This window comes from Rhinolophus sinicus, chromosome 17 (assembly GCF_057876585.1).
Source record: "Rhinolophus sinicus isolate RSI-liver-muscle chromosome 17, RSI-T2T, whole genome shotgun sequence".
NCBI lineage: Eukaryota > Metazoa > Chordata > Mammalia > Chiroptera > Rhinolophidae > Rhinolophus > Rhinolophus sinicus.
Window position 1 is genome coordinate 159,142,208 of NC_142517.1, and position 26,507 is coordinate 159,168,714.

Sequence of the window (26,507 nt, forward strand, 5' to 3'; positions counted from 1 at the left end):
CGCAGTCTGCAGTGGGGCTGGAGAACCTAGGCTGCGCCTGCGCGGGGAGCCGAGGCCGGGCGTGCGGATGGGGCGGCCCAGCCGACATGCGCAGGAGGACTCCGCGGGAGCGGGGCGGAGGCTAAGGCGCTTCCTGACGCCCGGCCTGGGCCAGTGAGGACACCTAGGGAACCCGCTGGGCCTGGTGTTTCCATTCTAACTCACTGCGTGCCTCGCGGGGGACGACCCCCAAGTAGTTTCATGCGCTTATCTTCCGGGCGAACCTCACAGGTGTGTGAGAGAGCGGGGCCTAGGCTTGGTTGTGTGCGGCCCACAGTCCTCCTCGCGGTCGTAAAGGTGAAGGGCAAAGTCCTCCCTTAGCTAAGAAACCCAGGGATTAATGGACAGAAAACCTACTTTTAAATACTTTGGCTACTTTGGTTTCTAAGGCATGATCCGGGATAGACGGGACTTAGTTTTTTAAAATATAGAAATGGTAAAACTTGGATGTTGTCTCAGAACATTCATGTTAGGACCTTTAAGGTATTTTAAATTGCTTGGTAAATACAGTAAATTGAACGTATTTGGGGGACCTCTAAGGACAAAAAAATCTGTTAAGAGTGGATGGTGGGCTTGGTTTCAAAAGATCCTTTTCTAACACATCAAGGTACAAATTATTTCGTTACAAGCTAGTTAGCTACAGTATGTACACATTAGGCACCCGATTGGAGTCGCTCAAAATGAAAGGAGGTAAAATTATTAATCGCTAAACTTCTAACACATAGTTGTACTGTTTTTCTTCAGGTGTTCTATCAGATGTCCCACCGTAATAATGCTAGTAAGTATGAAGTATTAATAAACTATTTGTTGACAAAAATTAGTTCTTGCACATACAACATTGGTGGGGATTTTTGGAAGCATAGAGTTTAAAATGTCAAGAACTGGGAAAGGTCAGAGATTTTATCCTACTTGCATACTAACAACTTGAGGTAGCTTGCCACAGTTTTGTAGAAGATGCAGACCTGGATTACATCAGATACACCTGAATTAGATGCAGAGGTGAATTACAGCAGTAGCCGGAATATCAGCAGTTTTGCCCCAGACCCCACAGGATGATGTAAAGAAGGCCAGAAGTCACCTGCACATGGAGTTAGGTTAAGGAACCCAAATCTTGATTACAATGAATAATAAACATGCCTTTCAAAGCTGTTTTCTATACATTCATTTTTGAAACAATAGTCTATAGCAGAGGTGTCCAAACTGCGGCCCGTGGGCCAATTGCGGCCCGCAATCCATTTTTTATTGGCCCACAGCAAATTCCAAAAATATGTTTAGTTTACTTAAATAAACCAGGTGAGGCAATACGTACTTCACCTCCAGGGAGTGGCCCGGCTGTTTGTGTATTTTACCGCATATGGCCCTTGGTAAAAAACGTTGAAAAAAGTTTGGACACCCCTGGTCTAGAGCAAAGAGCAGTGAGTGCTGTGCTTGTAAGACAAGCGGAACCCGTAGAGACCCACGGAGAATTACCTTCCAATAAAAATTCTCTAGAATTTCTACTAAATTGCTTACAAAAAGTATTTGAATCATATGAGATTTGATGTCAGGAATTTGCCAATTTGACATGGTTGTCTGATATAATTTGACTTCCTACACCTTGTTCTAGCTCTAACCCATGGATCTTCAGAGCCAACTCAATCTAGAGTTAGTTAGGTCTCTAATACATCTGCTCCTTTTGTTTTTTCTTTGTTGAGAAATTCAGAAGATAGCATGTGAATATACACTTTGATCTAAAACAGACTTTAAATTATTTTGGAGAAAAAAATCAGTGTAGAAAAAGATTGCACAACAGTTGAACCACCCATGCTCCTACCACTGTACACAAAGACACTTATTTTTAAAAAAAACAAAAATGGCATTATACTGGGCATATTTTTGTGATTTGCTTGTTTAATTTAAACTGAACATCTTTGCTTTTACTAGCTAAATATTCCATCATATGGCTATCACATACATATCTTATTTAACAAGTATGTCTTATCCCCAGTTTGATGTCTGTGTAGTTTCCAGTTTTTATTATTGTTAGAAGTACATAGGTTATTATTAGACTATGGAAACATTGTGGATATACCAAATATACAATGCACATGCTTTTGAAGAGAATAGTTAATAACTATTTTTGGGAATTTTAACAAATTGGTTTCAAAATAGATTTACATTAAAACTAAATCTTTGTGCACACCTTAATTTTCGGAGACATCTCAAATACAGCACTAAACCTTTTAATGTTTACTGACAACAGAATATTGTATTTGTCTATAATTTAACAAGTGAAAAGAAAAATATAGACTCTGGAAATCGCAACATAGTCAGCCTAACACTTGGGATTTTATCCACTGGATAACAACATGTTTACATAACATACCCTGTTTTGTATATAAAGTTTCTATTTAATCAAAAATTTGTTTCTCCCATTGCCAATAGGTGCTTTTCTGATGTAAGAGAAAATAGCATAATTAGAAAACATAAATTTAAAAATATCTTAAATACTCTTATTAATTTTAGGAGTTAAGAGGTCTCCATTCCTTTGCTCCTAACCAGAGGACTTTGTTTCCTGCATATGGAGTAGGAGTAATGTGTTAGAAACTGACTGGTGTTTAAAACTGAAGATTGTCCTGACTGTTAGAACTTTATGGTGAAGTAAGATTGTGTTGGAAATACTAAGTCGGGTAAGTATTTTTAATAAAGTTTTATGTTGAATGCTGAGGAAAAGACAAATATAAAAAGATCTGAAATTCAGAAAGTTTGACTTTTAGATAGAAATTAATAGCAGTGGAACTATGTTAACTTCAGGCGTATGATACATCTTATTAGTTTTAGGTTAATAGTTCAGGAATTTCGGTAATTTGTGGCTAATTAAATATAAGCTTGAGATAGTTTTTAACCAACAATGAGTTCCATTTGAAAAAAAATGGTTAATTATGTATAAATTCAGAATACTTAAAAAGCATGTTTAACTTGACATATACCTAGGTACAGTACTAATGTGATTGTCAACTATGCCTTATTGCTACTTATTATATTGTTTCTGTGGGAAAGTGAATTCTGCACTTCAGTCTGTGGGAGCTAGTGAGACACCTGGATTAGACATTTAGACATACAAAGATCCAGAGTATCAGAATATTATATACCATCTAAATTCATACCACAGGAGATACCCCTCTAGGTTATTCTCCAGATCTTCTCCTTTTTTTTTTTTTTTCAATTACAGTTAACATACAATGTTATATTAGTTTCAGGTGTACCACATAGTGTTAGACATTCATATACCTTACGGAATGATCACCCTGATAAGCCTTCTACCCCTTGACCCCATACATAGTCATTATATAGGGAATAGTTATTATTCCCTATGCTGTCCTTTACATCCCTTTGACTATTTTTATAACTGGTAATTTGTACTTCTTAATCCCTTTCACCTTTCTCACTCAGCTCCTCCAACCTCCCTCCCATCTGGCAACCATCAGTTCATTCTCTGTATCTATGAGTTTGTTTCTGTTTTGTTTGTTCATTTGTTTTGGTTTTTAGATTACAGGTATCAGTGAAATTACATGGTATTTGTCTTTGTCTGATTTATTTCACTTAGTATAATACTCTCTGTGTCCATCCATGTTGTTGCAAATGGTAAGATTTCATTCTTTTTTATGGTTAATACTCCATTGTATATATGTACCACTTCTTCTTTATTCATTCATCTGTCAGTGAACACTTAGGTTGCCTCCATATCTTGGCTATTATTAATAATGCCATTGACTATATTCCCTATGCTCTACTTTATATCCCGTGACCATACATATATTTTATTTTATTTTATTTTAATTATATTTGACATTCACTATTATATCAGTTTCAGGTGTACAACGCAGTGCTTAGGCATTTATACAATTTATGAAGTGATCCTCCCAGTAAGTCTAGTATCCATCTGATACCATACATAGTTTTTACAACATTATTGACTATATCACCCATACTGTATTTCATATCCCCGTGACTATTTTGTGACTACCAATTTGTATTTCCTAATCCCTTCACCTCTCTCACCCACCCTTAATGCCCCCCCATCTAGCAACTATCAGTTTATTCTCTGCATCTATGACTCTGTTTTTATTTTGTTTTTTCTGTTCTTTAAATTCCACATATAAGTGAGATCATATCGTATGTGTCTTTCTCAGTCTTATTTCACTTAGCATAATATCCTCTAGGTCCATCCATGTTGTTGCAAACGGTAAGATTTCATTCTTTTATATGGCTGAGTAATATTCCATTGAATATGTGTACCACTTCTTCATTATCCCTTTGTCTGTCAGTGAACACTTAGGTTGCCTACATATCTTGGCTATTGTTAATAATGCTGCAGTGAACATAAGGGTGCATACATCTTTTCAAATTAGTGCTTTAGACTTCTAAAACAAATAAATTCTACCCAGAAGTGGAATTGCTGGGTGATTTTTAATTGGGGGCCCTCCATACTGTTTTCCATAGTGGCTGTACCAATTTACAATCCCACAAACAGTGCACAAGGGTTCTCTTTTCTACACATCCTCACCAGCACTTGTTTATTGATTTATTGATGGTAGCCATTCTGACAGGTGTGAGGTGATATCTCATTGTGCTTTTAATTTGCACTTCCCTGATGATTAGTGATGTTGAGCATCTTTTCATGTGTTTATTGGCCATCTACATGTCCTCTTTGGAGATATGTCTCTTTAGGCCCTCTGCCCATTTTTTAATCAGATTGTTGGGTTGTTTTTGTTTTTGTTTTGTTTTTTGGTGTTAGGTTGCAGTTGTATGAGTTCCTTATATATTTTGGATATTAACCCCTTATTGGATCTGTCATTAGCAAATATGTTTTCCCATTCAGTAGGTTGTCTTTTCATTTGTTGACGGTTTCCTTGGCTGTGCAAAAACTTTTTAGTTTGATGTAGTCCCATTTGTTTATTTTTCCTTTTGTTTCACCTGCCCGAGGGGATATATCCAAAAAATATTGCGAAGACTCATACTGCCTATCTTTTCTTCCAGGAGTTTCATGGTTTCAGGTCTTACATTTAAGGCTTTAATACATTTTGAGTTTATTATTGTATATGGTGTAAGAAAGTAGTGTTGTTTCCTTTTTTTCTATGTATCTATCCAGTTTTCCCGATACCTATTATTGAAGAGATTGTCATTACCCTATTGTATATTCTTGCCTCCTTTGTCATAGATTAATTGACTATATAGGCATGGATTTATTTCTGGGCTCTCTGTTCTGTTCCATTGATCTATGTGTCTGTTTCTATGCCAGTGCCATGCTGTTCGGATTACTATAGCCTTGTAGTATAGTTTGATATCAGGAAGCATGATATCTCCAACTTTGTTCTTCTTTCTCAGTATTGCTTTGGCTCTTCAGGATCTTTTGTGGTTCCATATACATTTTAGGGTTATTTATTCTAGCTCTGTGGAAAATGCCATTGTTATTTTGATAGGGATTGCATTGAATCTGTAGATTACTTTACTTAGTATGGACATTTTAACAATATTAATTCTTCCTATCTGTGAACATGGTATATCCTTTCATTTGTTTGTATCCTCTTCAATTTCTTTCTTCAGTGTCTTAAGGTTTTCAAGTACAGGTTTTTCACCTCCTTGGTTAAATGTATTCCTAGGTATTCTTTTTGATGCAACTGTAAATGAGATTATTTTCTTAATTTCTTGATTTCTCTTTCTAATACTTCATTAGTGGTATATTAAAATGCAAATGATTTCTGAATATTAATTTCATATCCTGTTACTTTACTGAATTCCTTTATTAATTGTAATAGTTTTTCTGGTGAGATCTTTGGAGTCCTTTCTGTATGGTATCATGTCATCTGAAAAACGACAGTTTTACTTCTTCCTTTCCAATTAGGATACCTTTTATTTCTTTTTCTTGTCTGTGGCTAGGACTTCTAATACAATGTTGAATAAAAGTGGCAAGAGTGGGCGTCCTTGTCTTGTTCCTGATCTTAAAGGGAAAACTTTCAGATTATGTAGAAGGTGTCCTGTGGGGCCCAGTGGTGCAGTTTCCCTGGTTATCTCAGCCAGGTGATCCAGGAGTGTCCCCTATATAGGTTGTATGTGCTCTCCTGTTGTAGTTAGGTCTCAATTGCTGATGGCATGTTAGTGGGTGGGGTTGACGCTCAGGCTGACTGGCTGTGAGGGCTGGCTGTGACTACAGTGGATGAGCTGTTGTGCGGGGGTTAACCCCAAAGAGTGGGAGTCACTTTAGCAGGGCTCTGGTGCCAGCTGAGTCCATCCTTCCCTTTGGGTGTGTCATTTGTGGAGCTAGTTGGGTGGGGCACTGGTGCAATCTGAATCTGTCCCCCACGTGTGTTGGGTCAAGGTCATCTGCCTCTTGTGCCAAGCTTGGGTCCATTGGTAGGAACTACAAAGTTATCTGTGGTTGGTTGTCTCTTGTGCTGGGCTTCGAGGTGCTTGGGAGAGGCTATGCTGCGAACTAAGGCTAGCTGCTACTTGTGTTGGACATAGCATCCTTTGGTGGGTACTACGATGTGAGCTGAAATCACCTACCACTTGTGCCAGGCTTGAGGCTGTTTAGTTGGAGCTACATTACACTCTAAGACTGACCTCTGCTTATGCCAGTTTTGGGGCCACCTGATGGGAGTTACGATGCAAATTGAGACCAGTCACCACTTGTGCTGGGCTTGGGGATCCTAGGCAGGAGCTACACTGCATGCCAAGGCCGGCTGCTGCTTGGTTGGGATTTGTGGACCTTTGAGAATATCTGCAGCGCAAGTCTAGGACAGCCAGTACTCTTTTGGGGTTTGCAGTCCTTTGAGTCTGTAGCATGAGCCAAGGCAGGACACTCCTGTGGAGTTGCTGCTGGAAGAGGCTCAGGCCTGGTGAGTGAGTTGAGTGGGGCTCGTTCTCAGGGAATGACCAGGGTGGGGCAAACGATATGAGCCATTTTAACAGAGATCACAGATTTGGCACCTGCCTGTACCAGGCCAATTGGATGAAAGAATAGCCCAACAAGGAAAACGATGTCTATCACCAGTTCTGTCAGAGTTGCCCTGACCCCTGCCCCTCCAGCCCTTACCCTGAAGTGAGTCAATTTAGTTCCTCTTTGTATGTCCCTGGCACTTTTCAAGCTGCTGAACTTGTGCTTGAGCTTAGAGTAAGTGAGTTTGTAGGTGAGTGAGTCTGTCTGTGGGCCCTTTAAGAACAGCACCTTGGTCTCTAACAGCCCTTTGTCTTCCTTAGATGCCATCTCTGCTAGTTTTCACAGTTAGCCCTCAGCTGAGGAGCCTGGTGTGGGGCTGCGACCCCTCTCTTCTCAGTGGGGACCTCCATTGCCCAGGCATTCCTCCTGTTTCTTAATCTCCACACTGTGGATAAGGGACCTGCCTGTTTTATGTCTCCACTCCTCCTACCTAGCTCAATGTAGTTTCTTCTTTATATCCTTAGTTAAAGGAATTCTGTTCAGCTAGTCCTCAGGTGTTTCTCAGTGAAGGTGGCTCTATAATTTAGTTTTAATTGTGATGTGATCATAGGTGGAGGTGAGCACAGTTTACCTTCTTTGCCATCTTGACCAGAAATCCCGATATTCTAACCTGAGAGATACCAAATACTTATTCTTATATGGGTCATGAGCTCTATTCTCTGTTTCACCTACTGGATGTCTGTTGTTATAAATCAGAGAATACATGTGGTTAAATGCCATGTTTTCAATTTTTAATTGATCTCTTCTTTTTCTTATTTGTGGGATTCTTCACAAATTTAGAATTTTTTGCTAAAACCTCAGAATGGTTATAAAGTAGAGCACAGATTTAATACAGTTAATATGTACTTTGAGACTAATGAGTGTTTTCATATAATTAAACATATTTTCATCAAAATGACCTTAGTATTTTATTTTAAACAGTTTTTAAATATTCTATGTGTTACACACTAGAGTGTGGTATTTAAAAGCATGAACTTTGGAGCCAAGCCAGCCTGAGTCCAAATTCCAGCTCTGCCGTTTAACTGATACTTAACCAACTTAACTAATACTTGGGCTCCAGCTTACATATTTTTAAGATGAGGATAATTCCTACTTAAAAGGGTTATAACAGTTAAATGAGATGATAATTATAAAGTCTTTAGTCCAGTGTCTGGTGTATAGTAATATCTTTAGTATTACTCTTTTTTAAAAAATTTTTTGTCTACACATACTAATTGTAGCTTTTGTTTGCATAATCTATAATTATCATTTTTACATGATAATTTTCAACCATACCATCTGTTGACCAATTCTTTTCTCTTTAAATTTATAATTAACAAGCTTCATTATCTTTTAATGTAAACAGAGATTTAAGTAATTGTCACATCATAAGCAATGTGATTACTCAGGTATATCCAGATTATTTGGCACTCCAGAGCTAAGCAACCTAGAGAAAATGTCAGTAAATTTGAAAATTGTTAATAAAAATTACTACTAGTCTAGAAGAACTGAATTGACCTCCACTTCAAGTAATTTGTTTAGAATTTCAAGTACAGCATCAAGCAACCATTTAGTTACAGCATTGGCATTTTCACTAGAAATTAATTTCAAGCTGAACACCTTTTAAAAAATTATTTAAAGTTTGCAAGATTTCATGTTATATTAAATTTGGTCTGAATTGTGGTTAGTACACAGTCAATATTATACACGACCTGTTAGTTAACATGAAGATTATTGTAAATATTTTAAGCTAATCGATTTGACTATGCTTGATAAAAACAATAAGAATGATTAGCCTACATTTTTTTTCTGTATTCTTCTTTTTTTAATAGGGGAATATTGGGGAACAGTGTGATTTTTCCAGGATGTCAAGTTGTTGTTTTTCAATCTAGTTGTGGAAGGCACAGCTCACTGGCCCATGTGAGACTCAAACCGGTGACCTTGGTGTTTTGAGCACCACTCTCTAACCACTGCTCCAACCGGACCCCCACTGGTGGCCCAGCTCCAAGCTCAAGCCGTTGTTTTCACTTTAGTTGTAGAGGGTGCCGTTCACTGGCCCATGTGTGAATGGAACCGGCAACCTTGTTGTTAAGAGCTCACGCTCTAACCAACTGAGCCACTGCTCCAACCGGACCCCCACTGGTGGCCCAGCTCCAAGCTCAAGCCGTTGTTTTCACTTTAGTTGTAGAGGGTGCAGTTCACTGGCCCATGTGGGAATGGAACCGGCAACCTTGTTGTTAAGAGCTCACGCTCTAACCAACTGAGCCATCTGGCCGCCCCTTTTCTATATTCTTTTAAAACTTTTCTAAATTAGACTAATTTAGAAAAGAGAAGAATTGTTTCATTACTTCTCTCGGTAGGTAGCTCTATAGTTTAATTCTGAATGGTCAAGAAACAATTCCCACAGGAATATAATAATACTGTGAGTATCCTTTTTAGATATTCTGTTTTCCATTCACTTAGAATATTCAAATATGAAAACTTTGCTTCTTAGGAAAAAGTGCTTAAATGGTGTCTTAAAATGCTTAATCATTTTAATTTGTTTATATGTTTTAGCAGATTAACACTCAATAATGTTTGCTAAATAAGTATAATAGCTAGATATGTGAAACAGAGTGTTTAGGGAATATTTTTTCTTTTTCAGGGTAACCCAAATCTGTTTCTGGAACCATGAAAATTTTGCTGGTTTTTGACTTTGACAATACAATCATAGATGACAACAGTGACACCTGGATTGTACGATGTGCTCCAGAGAAAAAGCTTCCCGTTGAACTAAAAGAGTCTTATAAAAAAGGATTTTGGACAGAATTTATGGGCAGAGTCTTCAAGTACTTGGGAGATAAAGGTGTGAGAGAAGATGAAATGAAAAGAGCAGTAACATCAATGCCTTTCACTTCAGGAATGGTGGAGCTTTTAAACTTTATAAGAAAGAACAAGGACAAGTTTGATTGCATCATTATTTCGGATTCAAATTCAGTCTTCATAGATTGGTTTTTAGAAGCAACCAATTTTCATGATGTGTTTGATAAAGTGTTTACAAATCCAGCAGCTTTTGATGGCAGTGGTCATCTCACTGTGGAAAATTATCATGCTCATTCTTGCTATAGGTGTCCCAAAAATCTTTGCAAAAATGTAGTTTTGGTAGAATTTGTAGATAAACAATTACAACAGGGAGTGACTTATACGCGAATTGTTTATATTGGTGATGGTGGAAATGATCTTTGTCCAGTAACCTTTTTAAAGAAGAATGATGTTGCGATGCCACGGAAAGGATATACTTTACAGAAAACTCTTTCCAGAATGTCTCAAAATCTTGAGCCTATGGAATATTGTGTTGTAGCTTGGTCTTCAGGTGTTGAAGTAATTTCTCATTTACAATTTCTAATAAAGGAGTAATATGCCAACAATTAAAATGTGTATTAGTTAAGTACAGCAGCATAAAACTAAAACTCCAAATACCAGTAGCTTAAGAAAAAGAAAGATTTTTTTTCCTCTCACTTAAAAATTCCAGAGGTAAGTATCTCAAAGCTACTGTGTTGCTCTACCAACTTCCAGCATTTGGCTTCCAACTTATGATCCAAGATTGTTGTCCAAACTCCAGCCCTCACATCAATATTATGGTCAGCAAGAAGGAAGGCAGTGAGTTGCATGCTCATTTAAATTGCATTGGCCAAAATGGCACAATGTCCCCACCTAACTATAAGGAAGAATGAAAAATATCGCTTTTATTCCAGATGGTCATATGCCTGGAAAAATTGGAAAAAAAGGAGTACAGAATTGAGGTAAGTGGTCTCTACCAAAGATGCATGATAGATTACATATTTTTTAAATTCTCAGAGAAAGTAGTCATAATTTTACTCTCTTAGATATTTATTTCAAAAGCATGTCTAGTAGTTACATATCTTTAAAAAAAGCCCAGGGGCCGGCCCGGTGGTTCAGGCGGTTGGAGTTCCGTGCTCCTAATGCCGAAGGCTGCCAGTTCGATTCCCACATGGACCAGTGGGCTCTCAACCACAAGGTGCCAGTTCGACTCCCGCAGGGGATGGTGAGCTGTGCCCCCTTAAACTAACAATGGCAACTGAACCTGGAGCTGAGATGCGCCCTCCACAACTAAGACTGAAAGGACAATAACTTGACTTGGAAAAAATCCTGTAAGTACACACTGTTCCCCAATAAAGTCCCGTTCCCCTCCCCCAATAAAAAAATCTTTAAAAAAATAAAAGAGCCCAATGCTTTAGTCACATAAGAATAAAAGACCCCCAAATATACTTAGGGTGCCAAAAAAATGTGTACACATGACTTATAATCATCTTTGTTATCAGTACATATTGAGTATTAAATTTTAATACAATTTTTCCTTGAAATGTGTATACATTTTTTTGACACCCTCAATATAATGTTCTCCCAAATCTGTATATTTTAGAGATAAGGATGCAGTACCTGTTGCCCAAGTTTTCATCAATTTCAGACTTTCCTTTTGAGATTAAATGCAAATTAATGTTCTTGAAATATTTTAAATTAACATCAGTATCACAACTATAACTCCAGTATGCTGGCTTAATCAGTGTGTTATTTCTGCTGGTCAGTGCAGTCTTGAATGATATATGTAATTTGTAGGAATACTCAACATTTAAGAGACCTTTTTATATAGGGACAGTAGCAAAATACCAGGTGATCTAAAAATATTTATAATTCCATGTTAATTTCTAGGCTCCCATGTTTTAGGCATATATATCCATTATGTAATAATATTAGGATTTTCTTTTTCTATTATGGAAAGCTCTGGAAATAGAAGTGTTCAATATAATTTAGTGGGAAAAAATGATACTTTTTAATTTTTTCAGATTGGAAAAGTAAATCTTTGTTTTGCTTTACATTTTTAGGTTAGATTATGTTTAAACATATTTACTCTTATACATTATCATTATAGATTATCATCTCTACATGTGAAGGCCAGTGACAAATTACAAATTATGGAAGTAAAAAATAATAATTGTAAGACTTTCATTTATAATAATGGTAGAGCAAGTAATTTGGACCAGATCTTCTAATGAGCACATCTAGAAAAGCTGATAGCTTGAAAACATTTAAAAATACCTGCCTAAAGACATGAGAGAGCAGACAACAATGAACAATTGCTACGGAAGCACAGAAACGTAGATAGGTGAGCTGATTTTCCCCAGAAGTGTTGGCTGATTCTTAAGTGGTGTTTGAGCTGCTGAGTGGCTATCTTGACAATCACATAGTATCAGGGGAAGAGGCATTGAGGTATGTGGCCTGCGTAAAACCTTTCCCCTTTGAATCAGAATCCCAAAAGGAATTAGAATTGCCCATTAGGGGTAAAACTGATCCAGAAGTATGCATACCTGCAAAGGGGTGGCATCTCAGCTTTGAATACTCTTTCCCTGAAATTGGATTGAGGTTATTTACGATTTTTAGAGCTCCCAGGTGCATGGCAGAAGCAAATCTAAATTATCTCAAGAGAATGTTAACATCCTAGGAATGGTAGGCAGATTCTAAGATGGCCCCCCATTATCCCTGTATCCTGGTATTCATTGTTTGTGTGTGAAGGAGGGGGCATATGACTTGCTTCTAATCAATAGGCTACCACAACGATGATGGGATGTATGTAATTATACATGATTACATTATACCATATTCTAATTCCCATCTTGTTAAGGAACTCTCTTCTCTCTTATTGATTTTGAAGCAATGTTGTAAAGCACCTGTTGTGTGCTGGTCTTCAGAGAGGGCCACATGGTGAGCAACTGAGGATGGCCTCTAGCCAACTGCAAGAAATAGTCACTGGTCCAGCAGTCTACAAGGAACTGAATGCTGCAACCATGTGAGCCTGAAAGTGAATCCTTCGCCAGCGGAGCCTCAGCTGATACACAGCCCAGGCTGACACTATGATTGCAGCCTGTGAGACCATGAAACAGAATCCCCAGCTAAGCTGTGCTTGGACTCCTGACCCACAGGACCCATGAGATAATAAATATGTGTTGTTTAAAGACACTGAGTTTGGGGTAATACTGTTATACAGCAATAGGAAATTAATGCAATAGGTCTCAAAATATAAACAGTTTTGCAAGTACACTGTAAGTCACACAATAAAAAAATAGCCGCACCAAGAGACATGATTGAACACCAGTAGAAATTTCCATTTAAACAGATATGAAGGACATCCAGATTCGGAATTTTCAGACACAAACTAAAGTTAGGAGAATTTAGGAAAGGATTGAAAATTATTAAGAAAATATATGGAAATACTAGTGCTGAAAATTACTATGACTGAAATTGGAATCTTGATGGATTTCACAATAGAACAGATATAGCTGAAGAGAGAATTAACAAATGAACACAAGTTAGAAGAAAATATCCAGGATGATGTAGAAAAAGATCAAATAATGAAAATACAGAAAAGTAGGAGACATAGAAGATACTGTAAGATCTAACATAGGAATTCAGTGTCCAGAAGGAAAGGAGTAAGAAAATAAGCAATATTTTAAGAGATAATGACAACTTTACTAAATTGATACAAGTTATTAAACTACAGATTCAAGAACCCCAAACAGGATAAAAAGAAAACAATGTGAAATCACATCATTGTAAAACTGCTGATAACCAAAGATGGAAAAAGCATAAAGCAGCCGAAAAAAACACACCTAAAAATGACATTGAAAGGAACAACAAACAGCTGGTATTCTTTCTTAAATGTTTGGCAGAATTCAACAGTAAAGCCATCTAGGCCTGGAGTTTTCTTTGTTGGAAGGTTTTTAGCTAGTAATTCAATTTCTTTAATAGATACAGGACTATTCAGTTTGTATAGTTTTTATCACAATCTTTGGTAGTTGACAGTATGTGTTATCTATTGCTGCATAGTAAATCACCTCAAAATGTAACAGCTTAAAACTAAGCATTAATTACCTCACAGTTTCTGTGGGCCAGGAATTCAGGAGCACTTAGCTGGGTTGTTCTGGCTCAGGATCTCAAATGGGTCAAGATGTGTACAAGGCAGTAGTCACAGAAGCGTGACTAGGGCTGGCGGATCTGCTTGCAAGGTGGCTCACTCTTATGGCTTCCTACAGAAGGCCTCAGTGTCTCACAGATTATTATCAGTAAGTCTCAATTTATTGTTGGTTGTTGGCAGGAGGCCTCAATTTCCAACCACATGGGCCTCTCCAAAGAGCTGCTTAAGTGTCCTAAGGACATCGTTTGTTGCCAAGTGAGCGATCGGAGAGAGGGCAAAGAGGAAACCACAATGACATTTGTGACCTAGTCTCAGAAGTTATATATCATTACTTCTGCCATATTTTAGTTGTTAAAACAGAACACTAAGTGCTCAAAGGAAGGAGAATAAGACTTCCCCTTTGAAGGAGGAGTCAAAGTGTGGACATACTTTAAAGTCACCATAGTGTCTCTTGAGGATTTTGTCTATTTCATGTAAGTTGTAAAATTTATGGGCATAATATTTGTCATAATATTCCCTTATTAACCCTTTAATTTTTCATTGAACACCTGTATGCTTACTATCTAGATTTTACCATTAAGATTTTTTTTTTAAAGATTTTATTGGGGAAGGGGAACAGGACTTTATTGGGGAACAGTGTGCACTTTCAGGACTTTTCTCCAAGTCAAGTTGTTGTCCTTTCAATCTTAGTTGTGGAGGGTGCTGTTCAGCTTCAAGTTGTTCTTTCAGTCTTAGTTGTGGAGGGCGCAGCTCAGCTCCAGGTCCAGTTGCCGTTGCTAGTTGCAGGGGGCCCACCATCCCAGTGCGCCCACCATCCCTTGCGGGAGTCGAAACCGGCAACGTTGTGGTTGAGAGGACATTCTCCAACCAACTGAGCGATCCGGGAGCTCAGCACAGCTCAGCTCAAGGTGCTGTGTTCAATTTTAGTTGCAGGGGGCACTGCCCACCATCCCTTGCGGGAGTCGAGGAATTGAACTGGCAACCTTGTGGTTGAGAGCCCACTGGCCCATGTGGGAATCGAACCGGCAGCCTTCGGAGTTAGGAGCACAGAGCTCTAACCGCCTGAGCCACCGGGCCGGCCCCACCATTAACATTTTACTCTGCTTGTTTTATCACATATCTATCCATCCCTCTATTTGTGTTTTTTTCTTTTTCCTTTTGCCTTTTTAATATAAGCATTGTTCTTCCCCTTTGCTTCTTTGTTCCCTAGTAGATCAAACCCAGTGCGTCTCAGGGTCTGATTGGAACTCAAATATCTTCCAGTTCTGTATGATCTCTCGAAATTGTTTAACTTACAATTCTAAGGTCATTCTTTGCCCAGATTTATGGAGTTTCACCCTATGCATGTATGGCTTAGTATTGTGTCACAGACTGAAGGGGACATCTCCCCTTCCAGATTTCTGGAACTCTCTTAATTTAGCTCCTTCCTGTCTCATATTCTGCCCTGCAAATTCCAGCCACTTCTGCCTCCCCAAAACTTATTTCCATCTCCTCAACTCAGCAAGACCACCATAGTCTGCCAGGGATTCCCTCTTCCTGTACCTTGAGCTAGAAAGTGTCTCTAGGCAGAAATACAAGCAATTATAGGGCTGCTTTATCTGTTTCCTTTCTCTTAGGGATCACAGTCCTGCGCCGCTTGTTTAGTGCCTGAAAACTGTTATTTCATGTACTTTGTCCAGTTTCCTCATTGTTTATAGTGGGAGGGTTGGGTTAGTCCCAGTTCCTGCAGAAGCAGAAATTTTATCTCATTTTACACTGCTAATACAACAAGGTGGTGAAAAGAAACAAACAAACAAAAAAATCCTGCTATGGATTAGAAGATCTGAATTTAAGTGCAAGCCCTGGATTGTGTAAATTACTAGCCTTTCAATACCTCAACTTCTTTATCTGTTAACTGGAGATAATAATAGTACCTATCTCCTAAGATTGTTGTGAAGGTTTACTGAATTAAGCATTGTATTAGTTTACTGTAGCTACTAACAAATTAAACTGGGTGGCTTAAAAGAATAGAAATTTATTGTCTCATAGTTCCAAAGGCCAAAAGTTCAAAACAGTTTCAAATGGGTCTCAGGATCTCAAATGGGTCAAGATGTGTACAAGGGCTAAAGTCAAGATGTCAGGAGACCCACTCTCCATTGGAGGCTGTAGGGAAGAATCTGTACCTTGTCTCTTCCAGCTTCTGTGGCTGCCAGCATTCCTTGGCTTGTGGTTGCATCATTTCAATCTCCGCCTCGTGGTCATACTGCTTTCTCCTCTTCTGTCAATATTAAATCTCCCTCTGCCCCTTTCTTATAAGGATGCTTGTAATTGCATTTAGGGCCCACCCACACAATACAGGACAATCTCCCCATCTCAAGATCCTTAACTTAGTCACATCTACAAAGACCCATTTTCCTTATAAGGTAACATTTACAGATTCCAGGGATGAGGACCTGATATCTTTGGGTGGCTATTATTCAGCCCACTACAAGATAATAAATCACTTAGCACACAGTGGTGATATTCAATATATTTAGCAACCACTACTGCACAGGCTCCAACCAATCAGAGCACAATTACGAAACAGAATGGATACTGGCCACAAACATAACAGTGGCTGAATAACACCCCTGCTCTTGTCATATATGCTAGCACCTCACACACATACTATGCATTCAATAAATATTAGTTCACCAAGGTCGAATTTTACTGAGTCATTTCTACTTTCTTTTTTAAAGTTCTGGATATGTCCTTTTTTATCTGTAGGATCTGCTTATCTTTTTTCTGAGCACTTTATATACTAAAGTTGCCATATTTGTGAAAAATATTGTTTCCATTACATTGTGTTAATCTTTTCTAAATCTTACATTTGATAATTTCTAGATAATCTGGTCTTAATCTTCATTTTTAAATATAAACATCTAAATTGAATATATGGCTTATTATGTCTTTAGGTTATATTTGATTTAATGAAACAAATATATTGATACATGCTAACTAGGCTTTTTAAAATGTCAGATTCTTGTTCTCCAAAGTCTTCCCTTTGCAGACGAAAGAATCCTGATGTTTCCCCAATGGTAAGCAAATTCTTTGTGGCTACTTTTTACTATGCTGAAATGTGAGCTTATAAAATTGAGACGTTAGTTAAATGTGAATTGGAAAAGACTATTAAAGTCATACTAGGATTGGCTAGGGAAGCAGGGACATCCTATTCTTCTCCTGAGACTACAGCACAGCTGTGGAAGGCAGAATTCCAAAATGGCCCCAGAGATTTTCCACTGCCTAGGGTACGTGCCACGCAGAATCCCCAGTACTGTGAACTTGATATACGTTACTACTGTAATTAGGTTATGTTTTATGGCACCGGGAGATTTTCTGGGTAGGCCTGACCTAAGCACATGAGTCCTATAAAAGTAGCGAGTTTTCCTGGCTGGAAGCAGTAGAGGAGTCAGTGATTCGAATCACAAGCAAAGACTCAACATGCTATTGCTGGTTTAAAGGAGGGAGGCATGCAGTAAGGAATGTGAACAGCATCTAGGAGCCAAGAGCAACCCCTAGCTGACAGCCAGCAAAGAAACAGGGATCTCAGTCCTACAGGTAACTGCAAAGAAATGAATTCTACCAACAACCACGTGAGTTTGGAAGAAGACCCTGAGTCTCAGATGCAAAAAGCACAGTGCAGGCTGACACCTTGATTTCAGCCCAGTGAGACCCTGAGCAGAGAACCCAGTCACACCACACCCAGATTTCTGACCTACAGAAACTGAGATAATATATTTGTGTTGTTTTGTGGTACCAAATGTGTGGTAATTTGTTATGTACCAAGAGAAAACTAGTACAGTAGCTAATCCCATCTCTCAAGGAATAGGTAGTCTAATTTTCACATGCACACCTTTTTCGTAATTTTTACATGTTTGGCAATTTATATTTTAAAGTAATGAATTGTTTTTTATTCTTATGACTAGACACCAAACATGATGGATGAAGAGATGCTGGTTAAAATGCCTCTGCCTTTAAAAGGTTTAAGGGTAATTTAATTTTTCTGCTAACTTTAATGATATGACTGTACTTCTTTTAAAAAGGAAACAATTTAAAGAAATAAAGCAACACCTCCTGAGAGATAGAGCACACCCCACTACCATCTACCAGTGAATGCTCCAGAGCTGAGCTGCTCAAGCAGGACTGACTACATAGTTTGCAAGGCCCAGAGAACGGTGAAAATACGGCGTCTCTTGTTCAAAAATTACTAAGAATTTCAAACAGCAGAGCATTAAACTGGGAGTGGGGCCCTTCTGACTGCACAGGTCACACACTCATGAAACCAGCTCTGTGCCCAGACCTTCTCCAGCATCTTCCAGATAAAAGCTTTGCCAAGGGCTACTTACTGTCCAAAGGCGCCACTGCTTCTTCACCGCTTGAGTGACATTTGCAAAATAATTGCCCATAATGTCACCATACAGGGCAACCAAATCCTCTCAGAATTTTCTCCAAGTGTGTATGTCTGTGTGTGTGTGTGTGTATGTATATGTATGTGTGTATGTATCTGTATGTGTGTATTTATATTCTTTGATACAGGTGGATTCTTATAATTGTTATATTGCTTTTGTCACTTAAAATTACAGCGTACGTATTTACCTGTATTAATAAATATATTCTTCAAGAATAAAATTTTAAATATTCACATATTTTTGCACTTTAAATGAAAGGAGAGTTAAATAAAATTATGAAAGACTTGTAAGAAAAAAAAAAGGAAGGGTGAGAGGGAAGGAGCGCTGTCCTCCAAAGAACTCACAGTAAAATAAGAGGACAGTGCTGAGATGTGACACAGTTACTATATTATAACTAGTATAAACATTACGACGTATACTGTGTGTGTAAACTCATTAAAAAAACAAAACGCTCAAAATAGGAATATTATTCCAACTTTTAAAAGTAAGAAAACAATCTCAGTGAAGTCACAGAACTAAGTATAAAAGGATTCTTCAAAACTAGTTGAGTCAGCCTGAATTCTGGTCCCAGCTCTAACTGCTAACTTTGGTAAGCCGCTCTGTGACTTTGGTAAATTTTTGTTTCGCTGGAGTTCATTTTGTTTTCTGTAAAATGACTAGATTGAGTGAATTTACCATAACTACCTTCCTGTTCTAAAATTTGGTAAATCTAATATTATGAATTTAAGTGCTTCAAGGAGCTTTTTAAATCTATTCTTTGAATAAAACTACGTCATCCTATTTTTAAGGCCTTTTGAAGGAGGTTTTACTACAACTTAAAACCATTTTGGGGTCTGCTTTAACTGTCATTTTTAGCATATTAATAGATCACGTGTTTGAACTCTCCATGTTGCTTAGTTTTCTTTGAGCTAAACACTATAAGTTTATCTGAATCCTCAGAAATCAATTTTTATTTTCATAATTCTCTGACCTACTCATAAGCCCTCTCTGACCTTCAAGATTGTCCCTGAACTGAACACAGTGCTGTATTAAAGGATCAGGTCACTGGTTCTCTCATTTTGGTCTTTTAAGCACGTCTTTCTCCTCTTTTCTCCTCACTGTATTGCAGAACACAGTGCTTGTCTGGGGATCATGTTAACCTGTAAATTGTTTCAGTAGGTCTGGGTCGGACTTGAGATGCTGCCTTTCTGACACACAGATGATGCTGATGCTGCTCCCTGAACCAGACTTTGATATATACGCCAATGAAATGTGCTTTGTTAAAGAAAAGTATGTAATGACCTCTTTCCCACAACCCTAAGTAGTAGCAATTCACAGAATTGTTGTGGTGAGGTCATGTACTCTTCTTCCAGAAATGCTCCCAGGGCATGCCTGCGTTCTGTCTACATGGCTACTACAAATACTTCAGATACTAGATGCCTCTTGATTGCCAAACCTACTGGATGTAGCACCATTTCCTATAAAAACCAGAAAGCAATCTTGACTGACTATAGGTCAAGTCTGGGTGCCATAGAAATCATCTGAAAGTGAATTCAACCTCAAAAAGTGAGTCCAAGCTGGTCCCTCTTAAACAGCCAAACGTGATGATGTGCAAGCTTATCTGCCACCAAATAGCCTGCCCAACTTCCTGTGCATTTAATCACCAAAGAACTACTAGACACAGAAATAAACTGCTAGAGTAGGACCTGGTATAGTAAGTGACTTAATGCAGACTTTCTCAACTTTGGCCCTATAGACATTTTGGGCTGGATAATTTCTTGTAGGGGTTCAGAGAGATGAGGGAGTGTTTCCTGTCCATCGCAGGATATTTAGCAGCATCCCTGACCTCTACTCACTAGATGCCAGTGGCACCGCCCAAGTTGTGACAACCAAAAATGTCTCCAGACACTGCCATATGTCTTCTGGGGAAGAAAACAATTCCTGTTTGAGAACTACTTATTAATGCTCAAAACTCCATGTCTTTTATTTGTGGATCAAGTGAAGATACAGCAATTATACATACTAAATACTACTACTCTTAAAGCCACAGAACCAGAATTATTTCCCCATATAAAATTTTCCTTATCACCCAGTCCATAGCTTTGTCACAGCACAGCAATCACCATAACAAATATGTTCGATGCCTAACTCAGTCACTTCTTTCCTGTGTTAGATACATATTAGGCTTCTTTTCCTACCCAGCTGTTATACGTATTGTGGCACACATCTTTTAGTTTAAACCTGCTTTTGTAGTGCAAGTGTAGTTTTTTGTAGTGCACATTATACTTACATCTTTATTCTACTTTGAAAAATGTTATCTCTGATGTGCCCACACATTCATTTACTTTTACAACATTTGAATTTTTTAGCTCTTGGTTTATACTAGCCCAGAGGGAGTGTTACAGAATCCTTTACGGTCTCATAAGCTACTTCAAGAGACCGCTGATATATCAGTAGGGCAACTGCAAGCAGGCGTTGGACAGGGTAGAGTAGCTCTATTAATACTGTGAGTGGGGCTGGAATTTGTAGCTACTTCCCTGCCTGATACATTATCAGATATGCTTTTTTTCAAAGGATGAGAGGAAGAGTTTTTTACTGACCTAGTAACCCCACAGCACATCTTCAGATGACACCATTTGTAGGGAATATATATTTGAATTGACTAAACTCTTACCTAATACCCTGTCACTTAGTGCATCCTGTTGGGTTTCTTTTTTAGGTGGACAGTGGATAGTTCTGTTGTAGACAGATTTTTTGATGTGCTGTACAAGGGTTTATAGAATAATGTATTCTAGGAGAGAAGTATAATCCATCCTACTTATTTGTCATACAAGCTGGTATCTGTGTGATGATGGCTCATGTGGAAACAAAATACTAACATAGATGTTTCCTAACAGAAATTCTTAGAAACTACTGTTTATGGAAGCTATTACTTAGAAAAAAATTACTTTGTCTTTTATATTTAATTAATAAATTTTCAGTTGTATACCTAAACAATTAGTAAAAATATTTACAATTAAACTAAATACCTTTTGCCGCATAGGATTATTTATAATCAGTGCAAATTGGAAAACCTGCACATTCACATTTAGTCTACCACTCTACAGTCATGTTCTGGATTTTGTTACATGTCAAAATCACAACTCTCCACAACCTGGTTCACGCAATATTTTATTATCCTCCATTCAATATGAAAGTATATTGTTCAGGGCTTAATTAACAACTTAGCCCTTTTCACATTTAAATCCAGAAAAATATCTTATTGCACAATTTTGAGGGCTAAAAGTACTTCATTCAACAAATGTTTCGGGGGGTACTAACTATATGCAAACAAAACAAACCTGTGGTAGTATAAGAAGTATAGGACTATGTCTTATGAAGAATGATGCCCTTCAAAGACCTTAACAATTTGATTGATGAGGTAGTGGGACATGTGTAATTTATAATACCAAAGTATGCTTCGTAAAGCATCTTAGTAATCAGCATAAACAAAAAGGACTTAGGTCAAGGAAGTACTAAATGACCATATCGCATTGTGTTTTCTACTCAGTCAATTGATTAATTGTGATATAAAAAGCTTTATGAAAGAGGTAGACTGATCACATCTTAAATGATGGAAAGGATTTAGAGACATGAAAAGGACATGGGAAAGCTTTCCAGGAGAAGGGAATAGTGTGAATCAAGATGAGAGTGAGCACAGCATATTCATTAGGTAGTGATGAGGTAGCTGGCTTGATGAAGTTAGGGGTTGAAATATAGAATAAAGCTTCATAAGTGGGATTTGGCTAATTTATGGACAGGTTTGAAAACTAATCCATTGAGTTTGAATTTTTTCCAGGAAGGTCTTAGCAGCAAGTAACAGGAAGTGCTGTGAAGAAAGTGGTGTTTGGGGAGTATATAGATGGTGAATAGTTTGGGAGGAAAGGGAAGAGACTGATATAGGAAAATCTTGCAGTAAGTCAAGTGAAAAGTGATGAAGACCTGATAAGAGTAAGGTCAGAGAGAATGAACAGGAAGGAATAGATACACCAGATGCTTTGAATTTGAAGTGAATAAAGAACAAAACTTTTAGACCATGTGCTTCAGGAGGGCAGTGTCTGCAAATTAACTAATTTATGTAATTTATTAGAGAACTGTGGGCCCTTGAACAAGTTTTTAAAGAAGATTCTGAAAGTCTTTTTTTTAACCCCTTCATGTTTTCATTTATACAGCAAATATTTATTGAGCACTTGTTATGTTGCAGACACTGTTCTGGGAATATAATCATGAACAAAACAGACAAAAATCACTGCTTTCATTCTAGTGGGAGATATCATACAATAAACTGATAAATAAACAAAATATTGGGGGGTGGGAGAAGAGGGTAAGGGGAATCAAATATATGGTGATGGAAGGAGAACTGACTCTGGGTGGTGAACACACAATGGGATTTATAGATGATGTAATACAGAATTGTACACCTGAAATCTATGTAATTTTACTAACAATTGTCACCCCAATAAATTTAAAAAATAAATTAAAAAAAATAATAATAAACAAAATATGTAATACAGATGGGAATAAGTACTATGGATTAAAATAAAGCAGGGAAGGGGGATAGTGAATAGCAGGAGGGGTAGGGAGATAATTTTAAATAGGTTAGTAAATGAAGGCCATACTGGGAAGTTAGTATTTGAGCAAAAACCTGATGGAAGTGAGCAAGCCAGTCATGTAGCAGTAGCTGGGGAAAAGAGCAGTACAGGTAAAAAGAACCCTAATCGTAAGGCCCTGAGGACATTCCTGGTGAGGACAGAAGCGGGTTGGGTGTGGGGGTCCTGGAGGCCATTTAAATACTTCAGCTTTTACTGAATGAGATAAGAAGTCGTTGGAGAGTTTTAATCTTTGACTTACGCGTATTTAAGAGTATTCTGTCTTGGTTTATTTGAGCAAAAGCTCTTTTATTCTTTTTCTAGTTGGAAGATTTGCGTTTCTATTGCTTGTAATTGAAAAAGATCCTAGTTTATGATCCTCTGTCTTGTATTAATTATATCTGGAATTGAGCTTTAATTGTGGCACCCAAAAACATTCTCAATAACTGCTCTCTTTTAAATGACGACCCCACGCCCCCCCCCCCCCCCGCAAAGAATAGTAGGCTAATTCCTGTTTTGAGAATAGACCCATGGTCTTTCAATATTTTTTTGAACAAGTACTCCTAAAATAACTTTGAAAAGCTATGTACTTACCTCCACATTTTCAGATTGATATGGAAAACTTTTCATCATAAGTTTAAACATTCACCAATGTTGTAGTTTCTACTATATTGTAAATAATTACTTTTTAATAGGTTTTTAAATAACTTTTAAATCTATTTAGTAAAAGCTAGCTATAGTAATTTGAAACCTATCATCATTCATTTAAAAATACATAAATAAGTTGTTCTTTAACAGTGGGAAATTTTTATCTCATTCTTTTTTCTACTTGAGCTCATATTTCCATTCCATTCCTCCCAGAGAATGTTGTCCTATTGAAAATACAGGCAGTCCTCACTTTGCACAGTAGTGCAGGACCATAAAAATGACCGTCCAAGATTATAATACAAAGTAATCTTGATAGTCACTGGGAAAAACTATAATTATCCTGTGACCTTTAAAACTTTTTTGTCAGAACATTAAAAACTCTCTTACTGTCAGTTATAAATGTATAGGAAAATGAAAAACATAGTAAGAGCAATATTTACTTAGTGTAATGCAGTTATAAACATCGGAAATTGAAGTATTTTATTTTTTTGTAAAAAGTAATTTATGAAGAGCAGTTTGAATAGTTCTTGCCTTCTTTTTGTCATCAATTACAATGCGGAGTGACCATCTTTCTATACCTTGATAAATTGTCACAAGTTCTTTCTAAGTTTGGATCAGCTTCCAACATTTTATTCTTTGCACTTTCAATGTTGTGAGGTATCGCCACGAGTTCTTTTAATATGAAGTTTTTTCCCAGCATCACTTCTACTGGGACACCTTCATCCTTTTTGTCAACAACAGCTTTCCTCACTTAAATCATAAATTCACCTGCACCAAGTTCCACTGCCTGCATATCCAGAGTCCGTCCAATGACAGCAGTGTCAGCATTTCCATGGTCAGTTATTCCTTCTAGAACTTCATTGTGTTCCATTCAAATTTCACTTGCAGCATTATCACTTTTTAATTCTTTGCTGCCCTTTGATTTTTGTTGGCCAGTGCCCTCTTCCAGTGATCTATTTTTGTTAAATATTACACAGATTTATTACTAGCAGATGAGGTAAGACAACTAGAAGCTTTGCTGTCTGTATGTGAACTGAATAACAGATGCACAATGACCAATCACTAGCAACTTTGAAAGCAGAGACATGATTGGTCATTGATCATGATGCTCATCTGTTATTTATGTAGTGATTTGTGGACTAAAGAGCTAGCAGGTGAAATTTGTATTTTATGCAATTACTCACAGTTAATATACCACAGTAATTGAAATTTGAAACCTGTTTAGGGATTGGCATTATTTAAACCATGATAAATGAAATTCATGCATACTGTAACCATTCAAAGAAAGGATTGTCTGTATATTTTTATACTTGAAAATCTTCTATTAATGGTCTCTTATACTTCTCTACAACAAAAATGTACATAAATTAAAATTTTAACTTTTATGGCCTTGATTTTTTTCTCTTATTTTAAAAAAATATTTATTTTTCAATTACAGTTGACATACAATATTATATTAGTTTCAGGTATATAACATAGTTATTAGACATTTATATAACTTACAAAGTAATCATTCTGATAAATATGGTACCCATCTGACATCATACATTCTTATTACAATATTATTGTCTGTATTCTTTTTGCTATACTTTACATCCCCGTGACTATTTTGTACTTCTTAATATCTTCCCCCAAACTCCCTCCCATCTGGCAACCATCCAAATGTTCTCTGTATGTATGATTTTGTTTCTGTTTTGTTTCTTTGTTTACTTTGTTCTTTAGAGTCCACATATAAATGAAATTATATGGCATTTGTCTTTCTCTGTCTGACTTACGCCACTTAGCAAATACTCTGTACTCCATCCATGTTGTTGAAGATGGCAAGATTTCATTCTTTTTCATGACTGAGTAATATGCCATTGTATATATGTATCCCCTCTTGTTTATCCATTCATCTATTGATGGACACCCAGGTTGCGTCCATATCTTGGCCTATTGTAAATAATGCTGCAATGAACATATGGATGCATATGTGTTTTCAAATTAGGGTTTTGAGTTTCTTCAGATAAATATCCAGAAGTGGGATTACTGGGCCCTTCTTTTTCTCTTGTTATAGCCTTTGTTTTAAAGTCTATTTTGTCTGATATAAGTATTGGTACCCCAGCCTTTTTTTTTAATGACATGTCTTTTTCCCATCCCTTTACTTTCAGTTTGTGTGTGTCTTTCAATCTGAAGTGAGTCTCTTGTAGGCAGCACATGTAACGGTTTTGTTTTCTTATCCATTCAGCCACCTTATCTTTTGATTGGAGCATTTAGTCCATTTACGTTTAAAGTAATTATTGATAGATGTGTCGTTATTGCCATTTAATCATTCATATTTTTGATATTTTATTTATTCATTCATTCATTTGTCTTAAAGAAGCCCCTATAACATTTCTTGTAATACTGGTTTGGTGGTGATAAACTCTTTTAGCATTTTCTTGTCTGGGAAGATCTTTTTCTGTCCTTTGATTCTAAATGATAGCTTTGCTAGGTAGAGTAATCTTGATTGTAGATCCTTGCTTTCCATCACTGTGACTATTTTGTGCCCATCCCTTCGGCCAGAAACGTTTCTGTTGAGAAAGCAACTGACAGTCTTATGGGAGCTCCCTTGTAGGTAACTAACTGCTTTTCTCTTGCTGCTTTTAAGATTCTCTCTTTGTCTTTAACCTTTGACATTTTAATTATGATGTGCCTTTTCGTGGGCCCATTTGGGATCATCTTGTTTGGGACTCTCTGCACTTCATGGTCTTGGATGTCTATTTCCTTCACCAGGTTAGGGAAGTTTTCTGTCATTATTTCTTCAAGTAGGTTTTCAATTCCTTTCTCCTCCATCTGGTACCCCTATGATGTGAATGTTGATACCATTGATATTGTCT

The 26,507-nt window shown here is 37.4% G+C and overlaps 1 protein-coding gene across 6 annotated transcripts; it reads left to right on the forward strand.

The window, feature by feature from the left end:
• The first annotated feature begins 51 nt into the window (after window positions 1–51).
• Window positions 52–23,474, forward strand: PHOSPHO2 (phosphatase, orphan 2). 6 transcript variants are annotated; one of them, XR_012498038.2, is made up of 5 exons: window positions 52–270; window positions 784–817; window positions 2,545–2,708; window positions 9,642–11,148; window positions 12,708–23,474. XR_012498038.2 is itself a non-coding variant. In XM_074337689.2 (5 exons), exon 5 carries the CDS (start codon window positions 9,668–9,670, stop codon window positions 10,391–10,393), a length of 726 nt encoding a protein of 241 aa, XP_074193790.1. In that variant the 5' UTR covers window positions 60–270; window positions 784–817; window positions 2,545–2,708; window positions 9,358–9,419; window positions 9,642–9,667; the 3' UTR covers window positions 10,394–10,700. The 6 variants fall into 6 exon arrangements, 4 of the variants coding, with proteins under 4 accessions (XP_074193790.1, XP_019582951.2, XP_074193796.1 ...); XM_074337689.2 differs by lacking the exon at window positions 12,708–23,474 and adding an exon at window positions 9,358–9,419 and having other exon boundaries at window positions 60–270; window positions 9,642–10,700; XR_012498039.2 differs by lacking the exon at window positions 9,642–11,148 and having other exon boundaries at window positions 55–270.
• The last annotated feature ends 3,033 nt before the right edge of the window (window positions 23,475–26,507 follow it).